This window comes from Dendroctonus ponderosae, unplaced genomic scaffold, assembly GCF_020466585.1.
Source record: "Dendroctonus ponderosae isolate FM_Combo_2020 unplaced genomic scaffold, Dpon_F_20191213v2 Dpon_F_20191213_1, whole genome shotgun sequence".
NCBI classification, from domain to species: Eukaryota; Metazoa; Arthropoda; class Insecta; order Coleoptera; family Curculionidae; genus Dendroctonus; species Dendroctonus ponderosae.
Genome location: NW_026017110.1, coordinates 24488091 through 24507987, shown reverse-complemented (window position 1 = coordinate 24507987; position 19897 = coordinate 24488091). Strand labels below are relative to the sequence as shown.

Below are 19897 nucleotides of genomic sequence, written 5' to 3'. Positions count from 1 at the left end.
TCGTAGTAATCAATCAAATAAATGTCCGAACTAAGATCAGCTGTGTACCTCGTCGGTATCAATTATACAAAAACCTCGACAAATAGCTTAAAATAATGAAAATATCCACATTATTCTTAATATCATGCATAGACTGCAAATTATTAATGCGTGTTAAAGTCTGATTTTTTCCCGTGTACTTCATTAAGCAGATCAGGTAATACTCGAAGACTTCAGTGAACATTGACAAAAAACACAAAGAGACCGAATAAGAACACTTTTCTTACCATATTCGACTTCTGTGCTCACGATCATCTCGTCGATCTGTGTGAAATACAACAGTGGCAAAACTGATAGAACACAAGAACAGCGTGATGAATCCCAATATAATATAGACGGAAGTGATTAACCAGAAGGCAAAACCGTACAAATTCTTGTTGCAATACTGACTCGATGTTGGGTCATAATTTGGTTCATATTCTTTGTACACCCAAACTGAGCCAATAATGAACCAGCCCAACATGAAACAGTTCAACAGGTTTTGCGTAGGTGACTGCCTCAAGTTTTCTTCTTGTCGTGCTTCTTCAGTTTGTCTTACCCTGGCTGATAGATGAAGCAGCTGCTTTAGAATACCAAATATTCCTGCAAAAAAGCATTAATTAGAAGGCTTTGAAACTAGTTACGTTTCAATCAGATTCTTAATGTAACTTAAATAACAAAAAAAAATTAGATAAGTTCTATATTGTTGAGGCGGATTCATTTTCTTACAAACTTCTTGTTGGGTATTTTGCCTCAAAAATTTTTGTCTTTAAAAAAGACATTTCCTCACGTCTTTTATTAAAGACGTGAGAAAAGTAAAAAAAAACTTTGTATTGCATAATTACCTCCAACAAGTAAATATACTGGAATGTATTCTCCTTGAGGACACTCGTGCAAGTAAATTGAGCCCATGACTATCATGCATATTGGAATGACTATGGTTACTCCTAATATAATAGAACAGCCCACTATATACAAAAAAAAAGAAATTACAATGAGTCAGTGGAGATCGAATAAATTTATTATAGAAAACATGTTCTTTACAAATAAAACATTTTTATAATTAATAGAAATAAAAATCTTTGCAAAATTCTTGTTTCTTAAATGCAATGTTTCTGAAACTAAATTTAAAATAAATGGAATCCCTTACGTTATAGAATAAATATCAATGAAACTTCCAAATGTTCCGGGTTTTGAAAAAAAGCTTGCTGCTTCTTTCGGAATTTTATAACCTTCATAGTGAATTATTTTTTATTCAAAATTTCATAAAAGCTCAAAAGTTCGCACACCAAAAAAGAATAAGCAGTTTAAATTGGTTAAGCGCTCACTGGCATAATGTAAACTCAATGGGGACCTTTATGTACTGTCTTCTCTGCTTCTTGCTGCTGATTAATCGCTCTTGCTAAAATAACGTGATTTTGTACTTAATTTATATTTAGGTACTTTTTTGATTATTTTCTTAATATGTAGTTACTTCATTCATCCAACAATTTATCACCGTTAAATTGTATCAAAAAGTGATATCAACGAAAACATTTCATTCGACCTATGCGAACCTTTTGTTTTTTAAACAAATTAAACAATTTGATGATAAGTCTCGATGGAACCTAACAATATGCACGTACGCAATGGCTTAAAAATGAATCCATTAATATGAATTAGTGGTCAATTCTTTTGGAATTTTTCGCAAATCGTTATTCTTCATACACAGCAACAAAGCAAAGTGGATTACATATTAACTGATACGAAAAAATTCATCAAAAAAACCAGTAAAAAATTAAAACAGTCAAAAAGTGTGTGCCAAACAAAACTAATTCATTTAGACTCGATTAATTTATAATATTTCCGAAATATGACTAGACATATTACATGAATAATCATGGCTTATCATTACTTTAAATACCCAATTACATCATCATCTTCTTTGTGTTGAAAAGATTTCCAATAAAAATAACTCTAGTTTCTAAATACCTAATTAGGTCAAGATTTGCTGATATGAGCAACAACACTTCAAAAGAATCCCGCCCTTGATACGGCGGATTTAGCACTTTTAGTGATTTTATACAACATAAAAAATGCAATTTTATATCAATAATTGGCAATAATAATTTTATTATTAGCTTTGGTATCATCAAATTGGGTGATAAATGATGTTGATTTCTGCTAAATACTCACAAGTGCCTAGGACTATAACGATAACATTCTTAAGAAAATCCACCACCCCTTTGCTGGTCTTTTGGGCTTCCCTCACCCTTCCGAAAAGGGAATCATATGATGGAGGTGGCGCTGAAACAATCAGCTTATTACCTATCTACTATTTAGAATCAATTACTTTGTCGTCTGGTAATTAATTATTCGCATTTCAAGTAAGTGCAACATGTTAATGATATGTTAAGTTAAATTAATTCATCATTGCAAATAGCTGTAGAGGTTACTGAAAGTGCAAACATGTACCTTTCTAAATTCCTAAGATGATTTTTTAACCATGTACAATTTGCATCAATAAAATGGTATTTTTACACAATTTTGCAAGAGTCCTGCACATTTTTTACTAAAAGAAATTGCGGTTGCTATTACCCTTTTGGTATTCACTGGGTTCAGTGGCTACTAATGAGATCAGCAAATGATTTGTGCTTACCGTTAGGGTTAATTGCATCTTCATAAGAAGGGGGTGCAGCAGCCTCCGCCAGAACACAATTAATTGGGGCCCCCCCTTGGACATTGAATAGGGGAGCAGGCGGATGATTAAACTGAACGCTGGCACCAGTCATAGGACAAATTTTCCGTTCCCGAAATCACTACCTCTACATAATAACGGTTCAAACTAAATGTAAATCATTGTGCACCTATTTTTATCAGACTTTAAGCCCAATTTTATGAAAAAGTGTGACAGTTTGTTGAATTTTTATGAAAATTGACAATGAATTGAAAACAAACCTTGGGTGGTGCCTGGAGTGTGTTCAATGTTCGTGGTTTTAAGCGTTATCTTCCGGGCAATGCCACACCTTTTTATGTAAATAATTTTATTTATTGAACGTTAAGTTATTTTTTATAAATTTTGATACCGGCGCACTCAATTAAATTTACGACAACAGATTTGCGGTGTATTTCTTGTTAATTTTCAGGTTTTTTCCATTTCTAAAATACCCGAAGGCCAGACACTATACAGCGACCATTTAACCTCTTCTACGGCAAACCGTATAGTATGTAGTCTGTGCGGCAAACTTAACCTACAAATGTTTTGAAAACTTTGTGAAAATGTCGCATGTGAGAAAGACAATAATATCTAACGCAGAAAAGCTATTTCTGGTTAAAAATTTAACAGAATGGAAGGTGATAGTTTAAAGCTTCTGAGAGAAGCCCCATTTTGGAAATGTCTTTAATTTTTCAGAGACTAGATGGAAGGGCTTTTGATGAGTTTCGGGACCTAGAAATCCAATTTGGCAAAGATTGGGGCTCTTGCTTCGTCAGTTTGGGAAAAACAAAGTAAGCAGTATAGACGATTAGCTACTTTTATACATAATAACATTTTTGGAAATCTTATGACAAGTTAAAGTCAAATCTCATTAGAACGGCAATAAAAATCCGGTTAAACCATATTTTCAAATAATGGCGCTTTGCTAAAGATCTCATTCAATCAACAGTCTGAATCAAATGTTTTGCTACTTAACTTAACACATTTTAGAGTATTAGCACAAGTATCTTGTGAGCTTCAACTGCCCAAAGCCTCCAGGCCTAGTGAAGGCATCCTGAGTATCAATCTTGAATTAAATACCATGGGGGACCCGAATTTTCAAGTCGGAAGACAATCTGAATTGAACTCCCAACTAAATAGATTATTAGAGAAATGCATCTACGATTCGAAGGCAGTTGATTTGGAGAGTTTGTGCGTGAAAATGAACGAAAGGGTGAGTGAAAAGCTATCAAGCATCGCATACTAACACTGGACAGACTTCCATCCAATTATACCTACCTTAATTGATTAGGTGTGGTCAATCAGAGTAGATGTAAATCTTCTCAACCATGAAGGAAACATTCTAGATTGCGCTTCGATAGCAGCATTAGCGGCTTTGGCGCATTTCAGAAGACCTGACGTGTCATGTGATGGAATGGAGTTTAAAATTCACAGCATTAAAGAAAGAGATCCAATACCAACTGTAATACATCACTATCCAGTGTGTATATCATATGCCATATTTTCTGGAGGGTAATAACTTTTATATGAAACTACTCATTAGCTAGTGCTTACAGTCGATTTTTTCAACTTTAGAAAATTCATTGTGGCTGATCCCACTTTATTAGAGGAGAGAGTAGCTGAAGCATTTTTGAGTGTTGGACTCAATGCCTATAAAGAACTATGCGGGCTTCATTTAGGTGGAAAAGCTGAGCTATCCACCGACATAATCTTGGAGACCACAAATAAGGCGTCGAAAAGAGCTGGATGTGTAGTCGAAATAATTAAAGCAGCTGTAGAAAAAGACACGAACGACAAGTGGGTTTCTACAGATTATTTCAACAGGTTTATTTTTAATTGAAAGACCATCTATTGTAGATTAGCAATGAAAGACACCGGATTCCATGTACTTGAATCAAAAGAGCTAAAAGAAGAACCACTTGCAGCTTTGAGTGTGTGTTTAGATCATTGGAAGACTGCAAAACTCAAAAAGAAGAAACAAAAAAAAGTGAAAGAGGAAAATGTTGACTGTAAGATTCATTTTTTTATTTCATGAATTTTCTATAAGTGATAATGAGAGAATGTAAAAGTAAAAATATGTTTTCTTTTGCTAGCTATTGAGATGGAAACCGATGAAAAGGGGTCAATAAAAAATCCTGACGTTATAATGAAAATAGACGGCGGAACTGCCGAGTTAATACCAAATAACGATGCATCTAATTGGATTGTGGTTGAAAGCGATGAAGATCAACCTCCAAATGATGATGTTCACATCGCTACACAAAAAGGTTTGATATTAATTCAATCGATTTAATATTCTTGGGTTGAATTCTTACTTATCTTGAATTATCTTCTTATCTCTGGCATTTCTGCTGTACTATTATTAATACTTTGGTGCCTTCATGTGATTTAAAAAGTTGAGTTTTGGCCAAATTCTGGCTAATTTTGATATTCGGAGCGTAAACTATAAAAGGTTATATCTTCCGAAAGTTTATCGTGTTTCTATAATTAGACAGTCCAATAATGTCGTTTGTAGTTGCAACCGTGAACCTGGAAAATTCAGACAGCGAAGACGAAGAAAAGCTAGAAGTGCTCTTCCCTGAGCAGCAGAAGAAGTCAACAAAACGATTATCAAAGAAAATAAAAGGTTCAACGTGACACTGATTTTATTTAGTTGCAAAACCACATTTTTATTACTAATTCTATAAATTATAAAAATAATTTTATTTGAATTGCATCCATTTATAGTTCTTAAATTAAAGCTACGACATTACAATAATTAGATTCTAGACTGTTTTATTTTAGCATTTTGATGCATCATGTTTTGCATAAGAAAATCATATCAGAGTGTAAAATAGAAGATAATATTTTCTAAAAATGTACCACAAAAACATTTTCTACAACTTCAAAAAAATTTCTGTCATGAACAATAGGTGCTCGTACAATTTGCACTTTCAAGAAAAAAAGCTTTATTCTAAAACTTATTACAAACATTAAATATCCATCTCTAGGTTGTGTCGCTATTGTTTAAACCATTCTTCTGATCCAGCTTATTGCCGTTTGTTTTGACCGTGTAGATAAAGAAGGTGACCACATCGGTTTCCTTGACCGGTATGGTTTTAAAGTGTTTCATAAGATTCTATTGGAAAAAATTGTTTCGGTATAGCTTAACTTAATCAAAATTGAAATATCTATTTGCATTGTGATTTTTCTTTTATGATTGTATTGTTAAATAAAACCCAAATAGATAAAAAGTTTCAATCAAATAAAAAATAGATTTATTAGATATTGTAAAAAACGAATTAATAAATGGTTATTTACTTACATCGGCAAGCTGCGCCTTATTCAGACCAGGCCTAGTAGGTACCTTATAATGTCTTTTGTACCTCCTTAAGGTATTCACCTGCAGATGGTAAAGATCCACCTCAGGGATATCCGTGTCAGTTTCATTGCTGTCCTCTTCAGACTCTTTCCTTCGGCGTTTCGTCCTCGCACACTGAATGATCATCTTGTGAAAATCACAAATATAAATATGTCTTGCCTACGAAGAAAAAAAATATGTATATGTAACATAATTCTCGTATATTTTAGGCATTCATTTACGGATTTGATGCAATATCTGGAAAAAGTTTACTTAATTATCTCAAAATGTTCTGATTTTTCTGTCACTACATTAATTTCGTAAACAGTTCTGTTAGGGTTTAAGTGTTAGTCTACTCCGCTCTTCCAGCAAACAATGACAATAATTAACAAAATTCGACTTAACTACTGACACTAGGTTAATTTAAATTGTCTTAAATTGCGAAAGCATTTGATCCCAAACTGTATGAAACTGCAGATTAAATAGGACAGTAGAAATGAAGATGATCATACTGCACTACGTAAAATCGAAAGAAATTATAGAAATCGTTAGGTAACTAATTAATGACAAAGAATTCGAATAATGTTTGTTTAAAACAAAATGTATTCGCAACTTGAATGAGAAAATAGAAAATCAACATCTGACAAAATCGTGTTAATCAACAGTGTGGAATGGAAGTAATTAATAGTACTCTTTTGAGCTGAAGACACTTTGTCTGTTCTGTATAATTTCTGCTACTTTTGGAGTATACTCCCAGGATTTGGCGGCATTTTCTTTTGAATTACACCACAGCAAAGGAAAAAAAGCACGCATTGATACCAAAATGCAGCAGAACTGGCTAAAACAACTGGAAATTTTCGGCAACTGTAGTAAATTATGCAACTAGCCGATACCTCATGATTTCTGACATGTTAATAGTAGCAGTTTAACTAATGACTCAAACCTGCCTCCTTGCGTAACAAGTGCTTGGAAAATTGGAGGATATAAAGCATGCCTTTTACTCACGTGGTATTCTACAAATGTGCCGGCATTCTAACTGGAAAGATTGCTGTAGTTATGAAGGCAAAATGCATAAACCGAAGTGAACATGAAACAGTAGTTGAAAGGAGGCCTACTTACAGCGTTATCCAACAACAGATTGAGTTTCCTCTGGGTCACGGTCTTCTGTATTCTTTTACTATAAGAAGCGTTGCCGGCAGATTTAACGCACCTCTCCCCTGCATCAATAAGACAGCAAATCTGGTCCGTGGGACCTCGTGAATCTTCCTCTCCAGTACTAAAACCGTTCATTATCTAAAACCTGTGTTCCACCTTAGGTAGCTGCCATCATTTTGGGTCACTCTTGATTAAACGGCCATAACAGATGTTTTGCGGATAACTTTTCTATTCAATTCATTCAGAAATTTCACATCTAATGCACTGCGGCTTTTGCGAGTATTTATTTTGTTGTTTCTCTTTTTTCCTCACTGATAAGCGCACCTACATGACTTTTACAGGCCAGGCGAACGTCAACAAGCAATCAATATGGGGACGTCACTAGCAATGTCACGTGGTACGACGTGTCGCGCTCGTTAAAATTAGATTGATTTCAAAAATATAATTCCAGTTTTACGCAAAATTAGGAAATTGTTCTAAGGAATATATGAAAAACTTACGGAAACCTCCTATATTTAGTGCTTTGCACACAAGCCTGAATTACCAAAGTGGAATTGCTCCCTTTTCAGACTTTCTATTTGCATCAATAAATCAATCATTAGTAAGAAAATTGCTGGAATAGGGCAAATAAACTTAAATAATACAATAAATCAAACATTTCAATGTTTATGTTGATGTAAAATTCAAATTAAGACTGTCAGATCAGGAATTGATGGAGAAGAAATGAAAATATCCCTAAATTTGTGGGTCAGGGTTGCCACTCTACCTGAGTGAAATGACAATTTAGCTCATAGTGTTTCATCAATCAAGAAAATTATTTTTTCCGCGATTTTTTTAAATATGTTTACCCGGATTTTTATATAAAGTGGTCAAAACACTAATTTTAAAACACGGATGTGAGTGAAACTACAGCTTATATATTGATATGATATTTAAGCTGTGGTAAAACGTTCAGTAAACCAAAGTGCAATTTAATCATAAAAATTTTTAATATTTCACGCCTAGTTGTTGATATTCAAGTATAGTCTGTCCTTGTTTCTAGGGACAAATAGAATTTACTACTTTTGGTCTATTGGCAGCAGTGTCTGGAAGGTTACCCTCACAGACTGTGGCTGTAGAAGCAAGTCAATCATTTTGGCAAAATAGTCAGCTTTCTATAAACTCAAAAACCCTTTTTTACTTATGATAGTATTTACAAATAAGGTATCCAGTCTTCAATTGAATTCTTTTCCGAAATGGGTAAGGCGAAAAAACAACGTAAAGGAGCGAAGGACGACGAAAGGTGAGGTTTTTTTGTTTAAATATGCTGGCCTTTTTTGCCAGGTTACAGCCAATATTGAACTTTTAGCGATTCTGAAGTGGAAGTAGAAACTCAAGAACTGATCGTGCAAGCCAGTACAAAAAAGTCCAAGCTTCAAAAGTGAGTTTTTTAGCATTTTGTACATAATGTGAGGTTATGGCTCTAAAACAAATGTGCTGAAGTAGAGGCAATAGATGCTCCTCAAAACGAGTTTTCACAAATATTGAATAGGCCCTTTAGTTGTCGCTGTCTCAACGTGATTTTATTGCATAAATACTTAACTTTTGGTCGTTTCAGGGTGAAAAGTGGATCTGAAAATGAACAGAACCAGAAGTCGAAAACGACCAAGAACAAGAAAGTACTTGATTCTGAAGATGATGAAGACGATGTACCAGTAACGAAAGTACAAAGTGCTTTTGCTCTGCTTCAAATGGATGATAGTGAAGATGAAGTTCCTGTAGGTTTTTACACTGTGAAATTAGATAATGTATAATTATATTTTCAAACACTTCTAGGCTGCTAACGATGAAAGCGAGGAGGAAGAGCAGAAACCAGTAGCAAAAAATAAAAAGAATGGCAATGCCAAACCTGAGCCACAGCAAGGAGGGAAGAAGGGTAAGAAAAACAGACGAAGAAAGGATGAAGATGATGATGAATTGGAAAGAGCCCTTGCAGAATTGGGAATGGAATATGCAGGTAAATATATAAATAAAACGTTTGAAAATCCTTGTCGGGCTGGTCAGCCACAAGAAACTGTGACTTTAAAGATGTTTTTAAAATCATGTGCATATTTTCAATGTTTTTTGGACTATGCTTTGTCCGATTTTATAGCAGTCTACAAGAAATATCTTGTTTCTTTAGCACATCATAAAACAACATTTTGGGTGCTCCAAGGTGGGGCCTGTACATTTACATGTATTAAGACGCTAAATTTAACACGTATATTTAGGTGTGAAGAAAGAGGAACCTGTCGCTCAGGTAGAAAAAGAATCAGAACCCGTAGGTAAGAAGGGCAAAAAGAAGACAAAAAGTGAGAGCCCAGACGAGAATGGAGAAGATCAAGCTGAGGAGGAACCTGCCGAAGGTGGAACTGTGAAAACAGCAGCCCAAAAGAAAAAGGAAAAGAAGGAGAGAGAAAAGCAGAAAAAAATGGCAGCTAAAACGAAGAAAGAAGGCTCAGTTGAAGATTTAAAACCGGAAGGCCAAGTAGCAGAAGTATCAGAGCCAAAACCGGTTAGTTTTATCATATATTCTAATTTTGTTGTGTTCAAATGTTCAATTTATTTTCGTTGCATCAAAACACGCAGTACTGGGGTGGCTAATGGTTGTTCTTTTTAAAACTCAAACTAAAAAAATTCACGATTTAAAAATCATGATAATTATTTTTAAAATAAAATTTATCGGTTGATTGGTTTGAATTCAAGTCAGAAGAAAAATGTGCTGAAACTCGAATTGCTCTTCTAAGATCAATTTAAATTGTAATTAGTCACAACTATCAAACTCTGTCGTTTATCGGTTAATTTTTTTGTTAGGTTGAGGCAACAGCCGTGCCCGCTAACGACGAATCTGCGGAAAAGGATGTTAACAAAAAAAAGAAAAAGAAGGGCAAAGACAAGCCTGTTGAAGATAATGTTACCGAAGAAGGACAAGGGAATGAGGGAGAGGAAGTTGTCGAGCCTACTGCTGAAAAAGCGGGTAAAAAGAAGAAAGGAGCTAAGGATGAAAAAGATGCCAAAACAAAAAAAGGTACTGATCTTGCGAATGGAAAAGTTTCATAGCTCGCAAAAGCTCGTGAAGGATCTTAGTTTAACCATTTGATTTAACAATAGGCCCTCCAAAGAAAACTTTGGTAGCCATGCAAGAAGCCCTTAAGAAACTGAAAGAAGATCAGGAGAGACAAAGACAGGAGGAAGAAGAAAGGATAAAGCGGGAAGAAGAAGCTGAAAATGCTAGGCTCGAAATGCTAAGGTATTTCTCATGATCCTGAAAATTATTTCATTTAACTTTATTATGGTCCTAGGTTGGAACAAGAGAGAAAAGAAAGGAAGAAGCAAAAAGAAAAAGAGAAAAAGGAAAGGCTGAAAGCAGAAGGAAAGCTTCTCACTGCAAAACAAAAGGCTGATCGCGCTAGGGCTCAAGCTCTAATTGATTCTTTAAAGGTAGGACCAGTACTGATTTTCATTGCAATAACTGAGATGAATCGTACTATTGATTTTAGGCACAAGGTGTTGCTTTGCCCGATGTTGGGGAAAAGAAGCCAGTCAGACTTGGAACTCGAATTAAACCGAACAAGCAAAAGAAGGATCCAGCCGCTCAAGAGATTAAGACAGAAGAAAAGCCCGCTGAAGAAAAAGGCGAACTGCAACCGCAGATACCAGTTGAATCAGCTCCAATTGTTACTGAAGGTAAACCTACATTAATTTGTTTATTGTTTGTAATTTCTAATTTTGTTTACAAATTTATAGTTGTGGATCCGAAAGTGGATGATGACGTTAAGGATGCGTGGGATGCATCTTCTGATGAAGAATCGGAAGACATATCTGACAGTGTGAAAAAAGACTCTAGTGAAGAACCGAAAGTTGAAGTTAAGAAAACGGCGGTAATTAAGAGATAGTCAAAATTATGTGGGTTAATGCTAAATTTGCAATTGCTTTCCAGCCGGCTAAAGACGAAGGTGGATCTGAAGAAACTAGTTCAGAGGAAGACTCAGATTCTGAAGATGGCAGTGATTCAGAAGAGCAAGATGACAAAACAGCGGCTGAGCGGACACGTGAGAAAGCTGAAGAAAGAATTAGGGTACGATTTGGTGACTTTGCTGATTGAAAATAAATGTATAATTATTTTCGGTACTTTACAGAAACGAAAGGAAAACGCTACCAAGAACCAGACAGTGGAAAATCTTCGCGCTGCTATTGTTTGCGTGCTGGGTCACGTCGATACTGGCAAAACGAAGATTTTAGATAAACTGAGAAGAACAAACGTACAGGACGGTGAAGCGGGTGGAATTACTCAGCAAATCGGGGCCACAAACGTTCCTATTGATGCAATTAAGGATCAAATTAAAATTGTAAAGGGGGTACGGATTTGATAATTTATGTCTTTTAGCAGTTTATCTAATTACGCATTTCTTTTTCAGGCGGCAGATATGGACTTGAAAATCCCAGGTCTCCTTATTATAGACACGCCCGGGCACGAGTCCTTTTCCAACCTGAGAAACCGAGGATCTTCACTTTGTGATATTGCCATTTTGGTTGTGGACATTATGCACGGATTGGAGCCACAAACCATTGAGTCCATTAATTTATTGAAGCAGAAAAAATGTCCGTTTATTGTGGCTCTTAATAAAATTGATAGGTGAGTACCCAGATTAAATGTTGTGGATACTAAATAAATTTGTTGGATATTGGGATGCTGATGTGTAAATGTTATTTTAGATTGTATGACTGGCAGACCATGAACAGAAAGGACATCCGTGATGTTCTCAAATCGCAAGCTTCAAATACTCAAATGGAATTTGATCAGAGAAGCAAGGCTGTGATAGTTGAATTTGCCGAACAAGGTAAAGTGTACAATATTTTGATTTCATACATTTAGGAAATATTTATTGCAAATATGTACTGAATTGTCTGATTGTTACGTTCCCATTTTTAACTTGTTGTATTGTGTTTTAGGGCTAAATGCAGCATTATTCTACGAAAATCCGGACCCTCGTAGCTACTTTTCTCTTGTGCCAACTAGTGCCATAACAGGTGAAGGTATGGGAAACCTTCTAGCATTGATTGTAGAGTACTGCCAAGTGAAATTACCCAAACGCCTGATGTACTCGGATGAATTGCAAGCTACTGTTCTTGAGGTAGAGTTCATGTTTTCCAAATGTAATTAAGATTGATTGTAACTTCGTTTAAAAACAGGTTAAAGCTATTCCTGGTCTGGGTACTACAATCGATGTGATTCTAGTCAACGGTACTCTCAAGGAAGGAGATACTATGCTAGTAGCTGGAACTGACGGTCCAATAGTTACTCAAATAAGGTCGCTTCTCATGCCACAGCCTATGAGGGAGCTAAGAGTCAAGGTAATAATTTTGTCTCGAGTACAGACTAATGTGGACTGTTAATTTCTCTCCTATTTGCCATATACTAAGTTCTATCTGGTTTTTAGAATGCCTATGTGGAATATAAAGAAGTGAAGGCCGCACAAGGAGTCAAAATTGCTGCAAAAGAACTGGAAAAGGCCATTGCCGGTCTTAATTTGTACGTTGCAGTGAAACCTGATGAAGTCGAAGTAAGAAGTTGAATTCCAATCCGAAACAGTTCTAAATTTGTGTGATTTTTAAGGTGATGAGAGATGAAGTTGCCCGTGAACTTAGAAGTGCTCTTTCCAGTATTAAGCTGCAGGAAAGGGGAGTTTATGTCCAGGCTTCCACTCTGGGTTCCTTAGAAGCTCTACTTGAGTTTTTGAAAGTTAGCAAAATTCCGGTAAGCAATAATTACAAGTGATATTTGGGTGTAATATACAGAAATGCTTTTTTTAGTATTCTGGAATTAGGATTGGGCCCGTTGTCAAAAAAGACGTAATGAAAGCATCAATAATGTTGGAGCACGAACCTCAGTAAGTAAACGTTTTTTTCTGAGTTAACACTTTTCCATAATGTTTAATAGACTGTTAGGCATATGTAAATATGATTGTTTCCAAGTTAAAGTCCGGAAAATTTTAAAATTCCTCACCAATCACTCTTTCACGTGTTCTTTGTGGAATATTTATTTGTACAGTACATTCTGATACATGGCAGAGTTGACCAGTAAAACAGCATCTGTATGAACCCATCCCTAATCACTTATCCACCTTTGAAAATCAATACTTGTATCATACGACGTTGTTGACCAAGTGTCCTAAACAAATATGATTTGTTTTTCAAAAAGTCAGATGAAAAGATGTTTTTCTTATCTTTTTGGTTGTCAGACAGATGCTGCTTGTTTGCCAATGCTACTGTGTCGAATGTTATGTACTTTGTTTTGGTTATTTATTTAGGTAAGGATTTTTCGAGTTCAAGTTATAAGAAATAAGGTCGTTCACCACCAAATAGTTAGCAGAGCAATTCGGATACAGCTGCTAATTACCGTCTTTTATGAATAATTTTTAAAGAAGCTGTTTAATGTGGCAATTAATTGAATATTTTTTTGTTTCAGGTATGCAACAATTTTGGCCTTTGATGTCAAAGTGGAGAAAGACGCTCAAGAGTTGGCTGATAGTATGAACGTGGAAATTTTCCAAGCGGACATCATTTATCATCTTTTCGACAAATTCATGGCATACCGTGAGCAGTTGAAACAAAAAAAACGGGAGGAATTTAAGAATATTGCAGTGTTCCCGTGTCGTTTGCGGGTTTTGCCCCAATTTGTGTTCAACTCCAGAGATCCGATCGTTTGCGGCGTTATGGTAGAAGCTGGCATTCTGAGAGAAGGAACTCCGATTTGCGTCCCTAGTAAAGAGGTGTGTTTTTTGTAGTTTTAGGTTTTTTGAAGGAAACAGTAAACTTAACTAATTTAGTTGAAGCTTTAGACGACCGTTTTCAATTAGAGTGTTTACTTTTCAGTTTGTCGACATTGGTATTGTTACAAGTATAGAAAACAATCACAAAGCGGTGGAAACTGCAAGGAAAGGCATGGAAGTCTGCATTAAAATAGACCCAATCCCAGGCCAATCGCCAAAAATGTTTGGCCGTCATTTTGATGAAACCGACTTTTTAGTTAGCAAGGTAAGTCTTGTACATTTTTGCCAATTGGTTGATATTATATTAGTAGATTATACATTATTAAACGTATGCCTTTCATTGCGTAATTGTGTTTTGAAAGTTAACATAATAATTTAATGAAAATCACATCGACTATCCGTTTTATTTACATTGTTTTGGCTCTCCCAGTACAACCTAGACACGACTACGTTACGAATGGTTTCTCGCCAACTCAATGTAACGAGTTTTATTATAAGTAAGCACGCATATTTCATTCATCGACTAAAACCGCGTTCTGCCAGTTACTCAATGTGCTGCCGCGTCTGCAAAGTTTCATTTCATTCAGTAATTTGTTATTTATAATGGATTGGCCGACTTAATTCACCATCACGTTTAAATAAATGCGAATTGTAACTTTTATTTCGTGCTCGCTTGCACGATCAATGGCATTTGCAGGTGTGGGCTTACAGATCTAAAATAATTATTTTTATATTAAACTGTTTATGATGCACTAACAAAAAGGTTTATTATTTGAAATTGTACCGGATGTTACTTTTTGCGGGGGATTTTAGTAGTTTCTCTGTATTGGCGAATATTAGCCTTAGAATATCTAGTCATGATTTGGACTCAATAATTTAATTGACAAGAAAACCATTTTTTCTGCTTTTAACTGTTTATTTTTCTCCGGATTCTATGAAGAGTGGGAAGTCTTTCGTAGTTAGTTAAATAATTATTCAGTACGACGCCACTGCTGCCCTACGTTATGTGGTAAACGAGATTTTTATGATTGGATTGAAAAATGTTTAATCAAAACCGAAGTTATACATTTGAAAATCGCATAAGTTGGCAATAATTTCGTTTTATTTGGCCGCCTTCTAAGCAACATAAATAAATTTGTTTTTACATTTTTATGTGCCGTAATATAGACAGCCTTTACATGAATGTTATCCAAATTACAGCATAACAGACACGGGCACCGGATGTTTAGAAACAGTAGTCGATGTTTGGACGATTCAAGGTTTTCTCGGGATTTTTCCAAGTAACGAAAAAAATGTGTTAATTTTTTTTGCGATTCTCGTTTCCCAGTAACGTTTAATTGCTGTCAAGAGTCTGTAATTGAACAAATGTGCCCGGCTGATAGGCAGCATGTGATTTAAATGCTTCGAACAGACACATTTGGTTTTTTTCTGGTGTAACGTTGCGTCGTTCTATGAAATGCGGATTTTGTCAGACTATTAGACGCAAAAACAATGTAAACGATGACTTCATGATTTTGCTAATTTTATTGTTAACATTTTTTTTCATGGAAATTTGATTGTTTTGGAATTTTTGTCCATCCGTGATTGGAGATTCTTTAAGTTTTCGAATTCCTGGTATCTTAATCCATCATATTATTCCACCGATAGTCAGTTTTTTACCTTGCTAGTAAAAGCGAGATTGAATTTGGTCAAATTCTTGTGGGCGTATACAATTAAATGTTTTTTTTTTTAATTAAATATCAATCTTTGTTTCAGATATCGCGTCAATCCATCGACGCATGCAAGGATTACTTTAGAGATGATCTTGTGAAGACCGATTGGCAACTCATGGTGGAACTGAAAAAAATCTTCCAGATTCTGTAGAAAATCTTAGTTTTGAGCAGGTCAATGCAATAAAGGACCTTTTTTATGATATATTTCGTCCTCGTTTATTAGCAAGCAGTAAAGTGAGTTGAGAATCTGAGTGTTCAACTTTATCAACCGTTTTATTTGGATAGTGGATGGTAGAACATTTGTTGTTTTACTTCAATACAAAGTAGTGTTTCGATTTTTCTTTCGAACAATTTCGCAGCAATTAATGAAATTATGGCTAGCTATATAAGGTGATAAAAAGGGCGTTATTTCCATAGAATTGTTTAAAGGGTATTGATTAAAGCCTGCAGATTTTTCAATCAAATGTGGCAAAGACCGGTTTTGAGGCGCTCTTTTAAAAACGATCCAAAGATTGTTCACAAAGGTCAGAGATATGAATGAAAATGGTCAGACCATTTTGTTATTTTGTGCTTATCACTTGAAAGGTTTGGAATTTCGGATAAACCCGAATTAGGAAAAAATGTTTTTCGTGACAGTCATTCGGAAGGGTTTTAACGACTGTCTAGGTATTTCAACGATAAGTGTCTCGAATTCCTGATAAAACATCGTTTCAAAGTTTTGCTGATGTTTATTCATAATTGACCGCAGAACTGAAGCGTTTTTTTATGTAAAATTTTACATTGGTGTACATTATTTGTATCTTTAAATCACATTTCGTTTTTTAAAGCTGCAGTTCACGCTTTTTATGACTAAATGAGAATAATAATTTCTTTTATTTTTAATGGCTAAATAGAATACCTACCTATGCAAAAGCATTAAGATTTTTCTTAAATTATCCGGTTGATGTTGGAAATATCAAACAAGCAATATTTAACTGTACTCTTCCAATTGATTTGGAAATGTCCTGCCAATGTAAATCGCCCTGTATAATTGCATTAAATAATGTTGCAGTTATTAAGACTATTATCTAATTGAGGATCGTATGTTGAGTGTAAACATTTTAATAGAATGCGCAATATTCATATGATATAATGGCAAAGTACTTAAAAATAGTTCAAGATGAAAGTTGCACACTCAAAAAATTAGTCTCTCCCTGAAAGCAATTGCCTAAATAGTAAATAATTAATTGTCTACTCCCTTTGCACTGAGCTGCGGATGATTTTTGTTTCATTGAAAGTATATTTTTTATATGACTTTCATACCCCCTTATGAGTTGATTTTGATACACTTTTGCAGCGCATGGCTTCCATTCAGCCAAGACGCTGCAAAATATATTTTTGTTTAAAAAATATTTGCTTGTATTGATACGATGTATATTATTATCATTATTATATTTTAAACGGCTATTAAATTTTGTGTAAATTACATGGGTGTTTCTCATTTTCTATCCTTTAGTTTTGGAACAGATTTGATAACTTTTCAGGGCGCTACTGATCCTAAAGAGAAAACAACCCCCCAAAGTCAGTTACGTAGCAGTGACCGTGAAATTGGCGTAGGTGGAGAACAGCCCCGAATTAAACAAGGGGTTGAAACCGCCCCTGACGTAGTTTCCTCGGTTTTAGTGACGTAGGAGAATTGATAATCTGCGTGCTGAGATTAATCATTCAAAAGCCAATAGAAGACTCTTAAGATGTTAAGTAACTATGTATACGTTTAGTTTCAATACGAGTGTTACGCCAATGGTGACTGCCGTCCACCCAAACGAGACCCAGGCAGTAGTACTGGTTGTTTCAACAGATACCAAGAAATCGGGAAATAATTTTGGTATGTGGGTTCAAGTATCTGCCCACCAGAATTGCCCGACACCCATTGCAATGGTTTATTTATTTTCTTATGGTCGTGGACAGGAAAAGAATAATTAACTTTTTTCTATGCTGGGAGAGAGTAGGTATCGCCGATTACTTCATTCGGTAGGTAGATGGAAGGAAGCATTTTCGTGCTCTTTTAAACAGCCATACCATAATTAGAAATAAGTTTTCCCATTTGGAAAGTGCCCGCACACATTTTTATACATACAATTTTGGTGTTACTTTACAGTTGATTATACATTGACGCGACCCTAATCCGTATCGCACTTTGCTGCTTCCGGTACTGACATGCAACGGAAACGCATGAGTAACCCTCCTTTCATACTTCCTTGTGAATGGACTTTCTCAATGAACGATTATTATTTTAATTTAATTCGCTGCTTTTTCCTTCTTGAGAATGGAACGGATACAGGGGGAGATTGAAATCAACTTTCGTAATATTACACTACTGGTTCTGGGGTTTTGCTACATTAAGGGGATTTTACTGTAAAAATCAAGGTTGCTTTAGAAAAAAGCCCCTGGGAAATGTGAGCTAAAATGATGCCTATTAAAAAAAATTGATAAAGTTGAAGTCAGAGGCGCAAAACGCAAACGTCGTGATTGAAAAAGTTGCACCAACAATTTATTACCGGAGGAAACAATAAAATTTTTAGATTTCCTGTTTATGAACACCCTGTATAATGTGAACATTATGAACACATTTTTCTCTTAGACGAAAGTTAACGAATTTAAGCGTTTTTTGTTTGAAAGTCCAGCAGAAGAGAAAAGAGCCACAATTTGTGGAGGCAACTTCTTCGTATCCCACCCTATACCGAGTGATTTAATTTTCAACTGAGAAAGTGGTGATAAGAAATAAAGAAATTAATAAATAGGAAAATGTATGCAAACGCTTCGTTATCCGAATACAGGGTGTTGAACTAGAAAATTGATTAGGATTTTTCGTTCTAATTCGTGATATTCTCCACAAATTTAAAGCGTAGAATTTCTACTTTGAAAAATACCAAAATATTAATTTCTGTGGAACGGCTTGATAAATTTTGTTGAAGCTTTGTGGGTAGTAAAGGCTGTAAGAGGTGCTTATTTAAAATAATATATTTTTTTAAGTTTTTGCCAATGGCGCGCATACCGCTTTGTTATTAGATAGTTTTGAGGAAAAAATCATACGCCGCTGGTTTTTTAAAGAATAAAAAATACATACTAATTGATTGCTCTATTCTGAACAAAAAAAACTGTACCGTTTTCCTGTAAAAGTTCTGTTTACTTCCTCGTTTTACCATTGGTTTATAATGTTTTTCTCATTCGTTCATAATGTGAAACTTCATCCTCAAAATGTTTCTTTTTACCGGAAAACGATTGGTCGAACGACAGAAATAAACGTATAAAAGACGTGTTTTTTTCTGCAGAATTGAACAATCAGTTAAGATGTAGTTTATATTCTTTAAAAAACTAATCGCGTACGATTTTTTTCTTCAAAAATATCCAATATCTTAGTATTATAGACGCCACTGTTAAAATTTCAAAAAAATCAAATTGTTTGCAATAGGCACCTCTTTAAGCCTTCAGTTCGCACAAAGTTTTATTAAATATATCAAACCGTTTGGGGGAAATTTATAATTTCGTTTTTTTTTCAAGTAAAGTTGACGCCTGTACAGGGTTATTGATTGAACTTTGGCCATCCCGTTTTACCATCTAATTTGAAATTTAGAGAAAAATGTCAGTTACAAAAGTTCTAGATATTAACGTTTAGTTTATTTTAAGATAACACCAATTGATACAGGGTGTCTCAAATTCAAGTGGTAGACCAAACTTACCTTTTTTGAAATGGAATGCCATACTTTTTATTACATGTTCAAGCTATTCTTAAAACTCTAGGCTCTAATATAAATATTCTATAGTGATTTTCATCTGTTTTTGAGTTAGTTGTCGACCCCGTTTTTGCTGCTAATTTGAAATTTAGAGCAAAATATTATATACAAAAGTTGTAGATATTGACATCTAGTTTATTTTAAGATAATACCAATTGTGTAGCAAATGTGGGTGCAAAAGGGTGTCTCAAATTCAAGTGCCTGACCAAACTGAATTTTTTATAAATGAAATGCCCGAATAGTTAAATGGTTATTAACTCAAAAACAGTTGAAGATCAACATAGAAAATTTATATCCAAAAGGACTGGAATTTTGCGTATACAGTAAAGTCCGCTTATAATGAACCCGATTATAGTGAACTTTCGGTTAAAACGAACTTTTTTCCTTTAATTGAAACGTCGTCCATAAAGACC

The 19897-nt window shown here is 34.9% G+C and overlaps 4 protein-coding genes across 6 annotated transcripts in view; 2 read left to right on the top strand and 2 right to left on the bottom strand.

The window, feature by feature from the left end:
* Window positions 1-2956, bottom strand: part of LOC109535327 (cuticle protein 21) — a 29838-nt gene extending 26882 nt beyond the window's left edge. For all 3 annotated transcript variants that reach the window (XM_048670616.1, XM_019901213.2, XM_019901214.2), the window contains exons 1-4: window positions 2657-2956; window positions 2194-2304; window positions 864-986; window positions 267-621 (exon numbers count right to left, since the gene is read on the bottom strand). Coding sequence is in view for 2 of the 3 variants with exons in the window: in XM_019901213.2 (XP_019756772.2) it covers window positions 267-621; window positions 864-986; window positions 2194-2304; window positions 2657-2789 (722 nt within the window). In the remaining variant the exon portion in view is untranslated. The remainder of the gene's footprint in view (window positions 1-266; window positions 622-863; window positions 987-2193; window positions 2305-2656) is intronic.
* A 188-nt stretch (window positions 2957-3144) lies between these two features.
* Window positions 3145-6025, top strand: LOC109535328 (exosome complex component RRP45). Its single transcript, XM_048670611.1, has 8 exons — window positions 3145-3351; window positions 3410-3504; window positions 3704-3926; window positions 4005-4225; window positions 4289-4510; window positions 4571-4722; window positions 4807-4980; window positions 5229-6025. Exons 1-8 carry the CDS (start codon window positions 3277-3279, stop codon window positions 5348-5350), a joined length of 1284 nt encoding a protein of 427 aa, XP_048526568.1. The 5' UTR covers window positions 3145-3276; the 3' UTR covers window positions 5351-6025.
* Window positions 5341-7598, bottom strand: LOC109535329 (histone deacetylase complex subunit SAP30 homolog). The gene is made up of 3 exons (XM_019901218.2): window positions 7173-7598; window positions 6018-6233; window positions 5341-5831 (listed from the first exon to the last, which is right to left on the bottom strand). The coding sequence occupies exons 1-3, from the start codon at window positions 7341-7343 to the stop codon at window positions 5700-5702; spliced, it is 519 nt and encodes a 172-aa protein (XP_019756777.1). The 5' UTR covers window positions 7344-7598; the 3' UTR covers window positions 5341-5699.
* Window positions 7599-8264: 666 nt separating this feature from the next.
* Window positions 8265-15913, top strand: LOC109535330 (eukaryotic translation initiation factor 5B). The gene is made up of 22 exons (XM_019901219.2): window positions 8265-8490; window positions 8557-8628; window positions 8806-8965; window positions 9024-9204; window positions 9458-9741; window positions 10041-10254; window positions 10338-10476; window positions 10529-10667; window positions 10727-10913; window positions 10974-11107; window positions 11167-11304; window positions 11366-11584; window positions 11645-11862; window positions 11943-12067; window positions 12180-12361; window positions 12420-12581; window positions 12668-12790; window positions 12844-12984; window positions 13041-13117; window positions 13696-13999; window positions 14103-14264; window positions 15755-15913. Exons 1-22 carry the CDS (start codon window positions 8444-8446, stop codon window positions 15860-15862), a joined length of 3516 nt encoding a protein of 1171 aa, XP_019756778.2. The 5' UTR covers window positions 8265-8443; the 3' UTR covers window positions 15863-15913.
* The last annotated feature ends 3984 nt before the right edge of the window (window positions 15914-19897 follow it).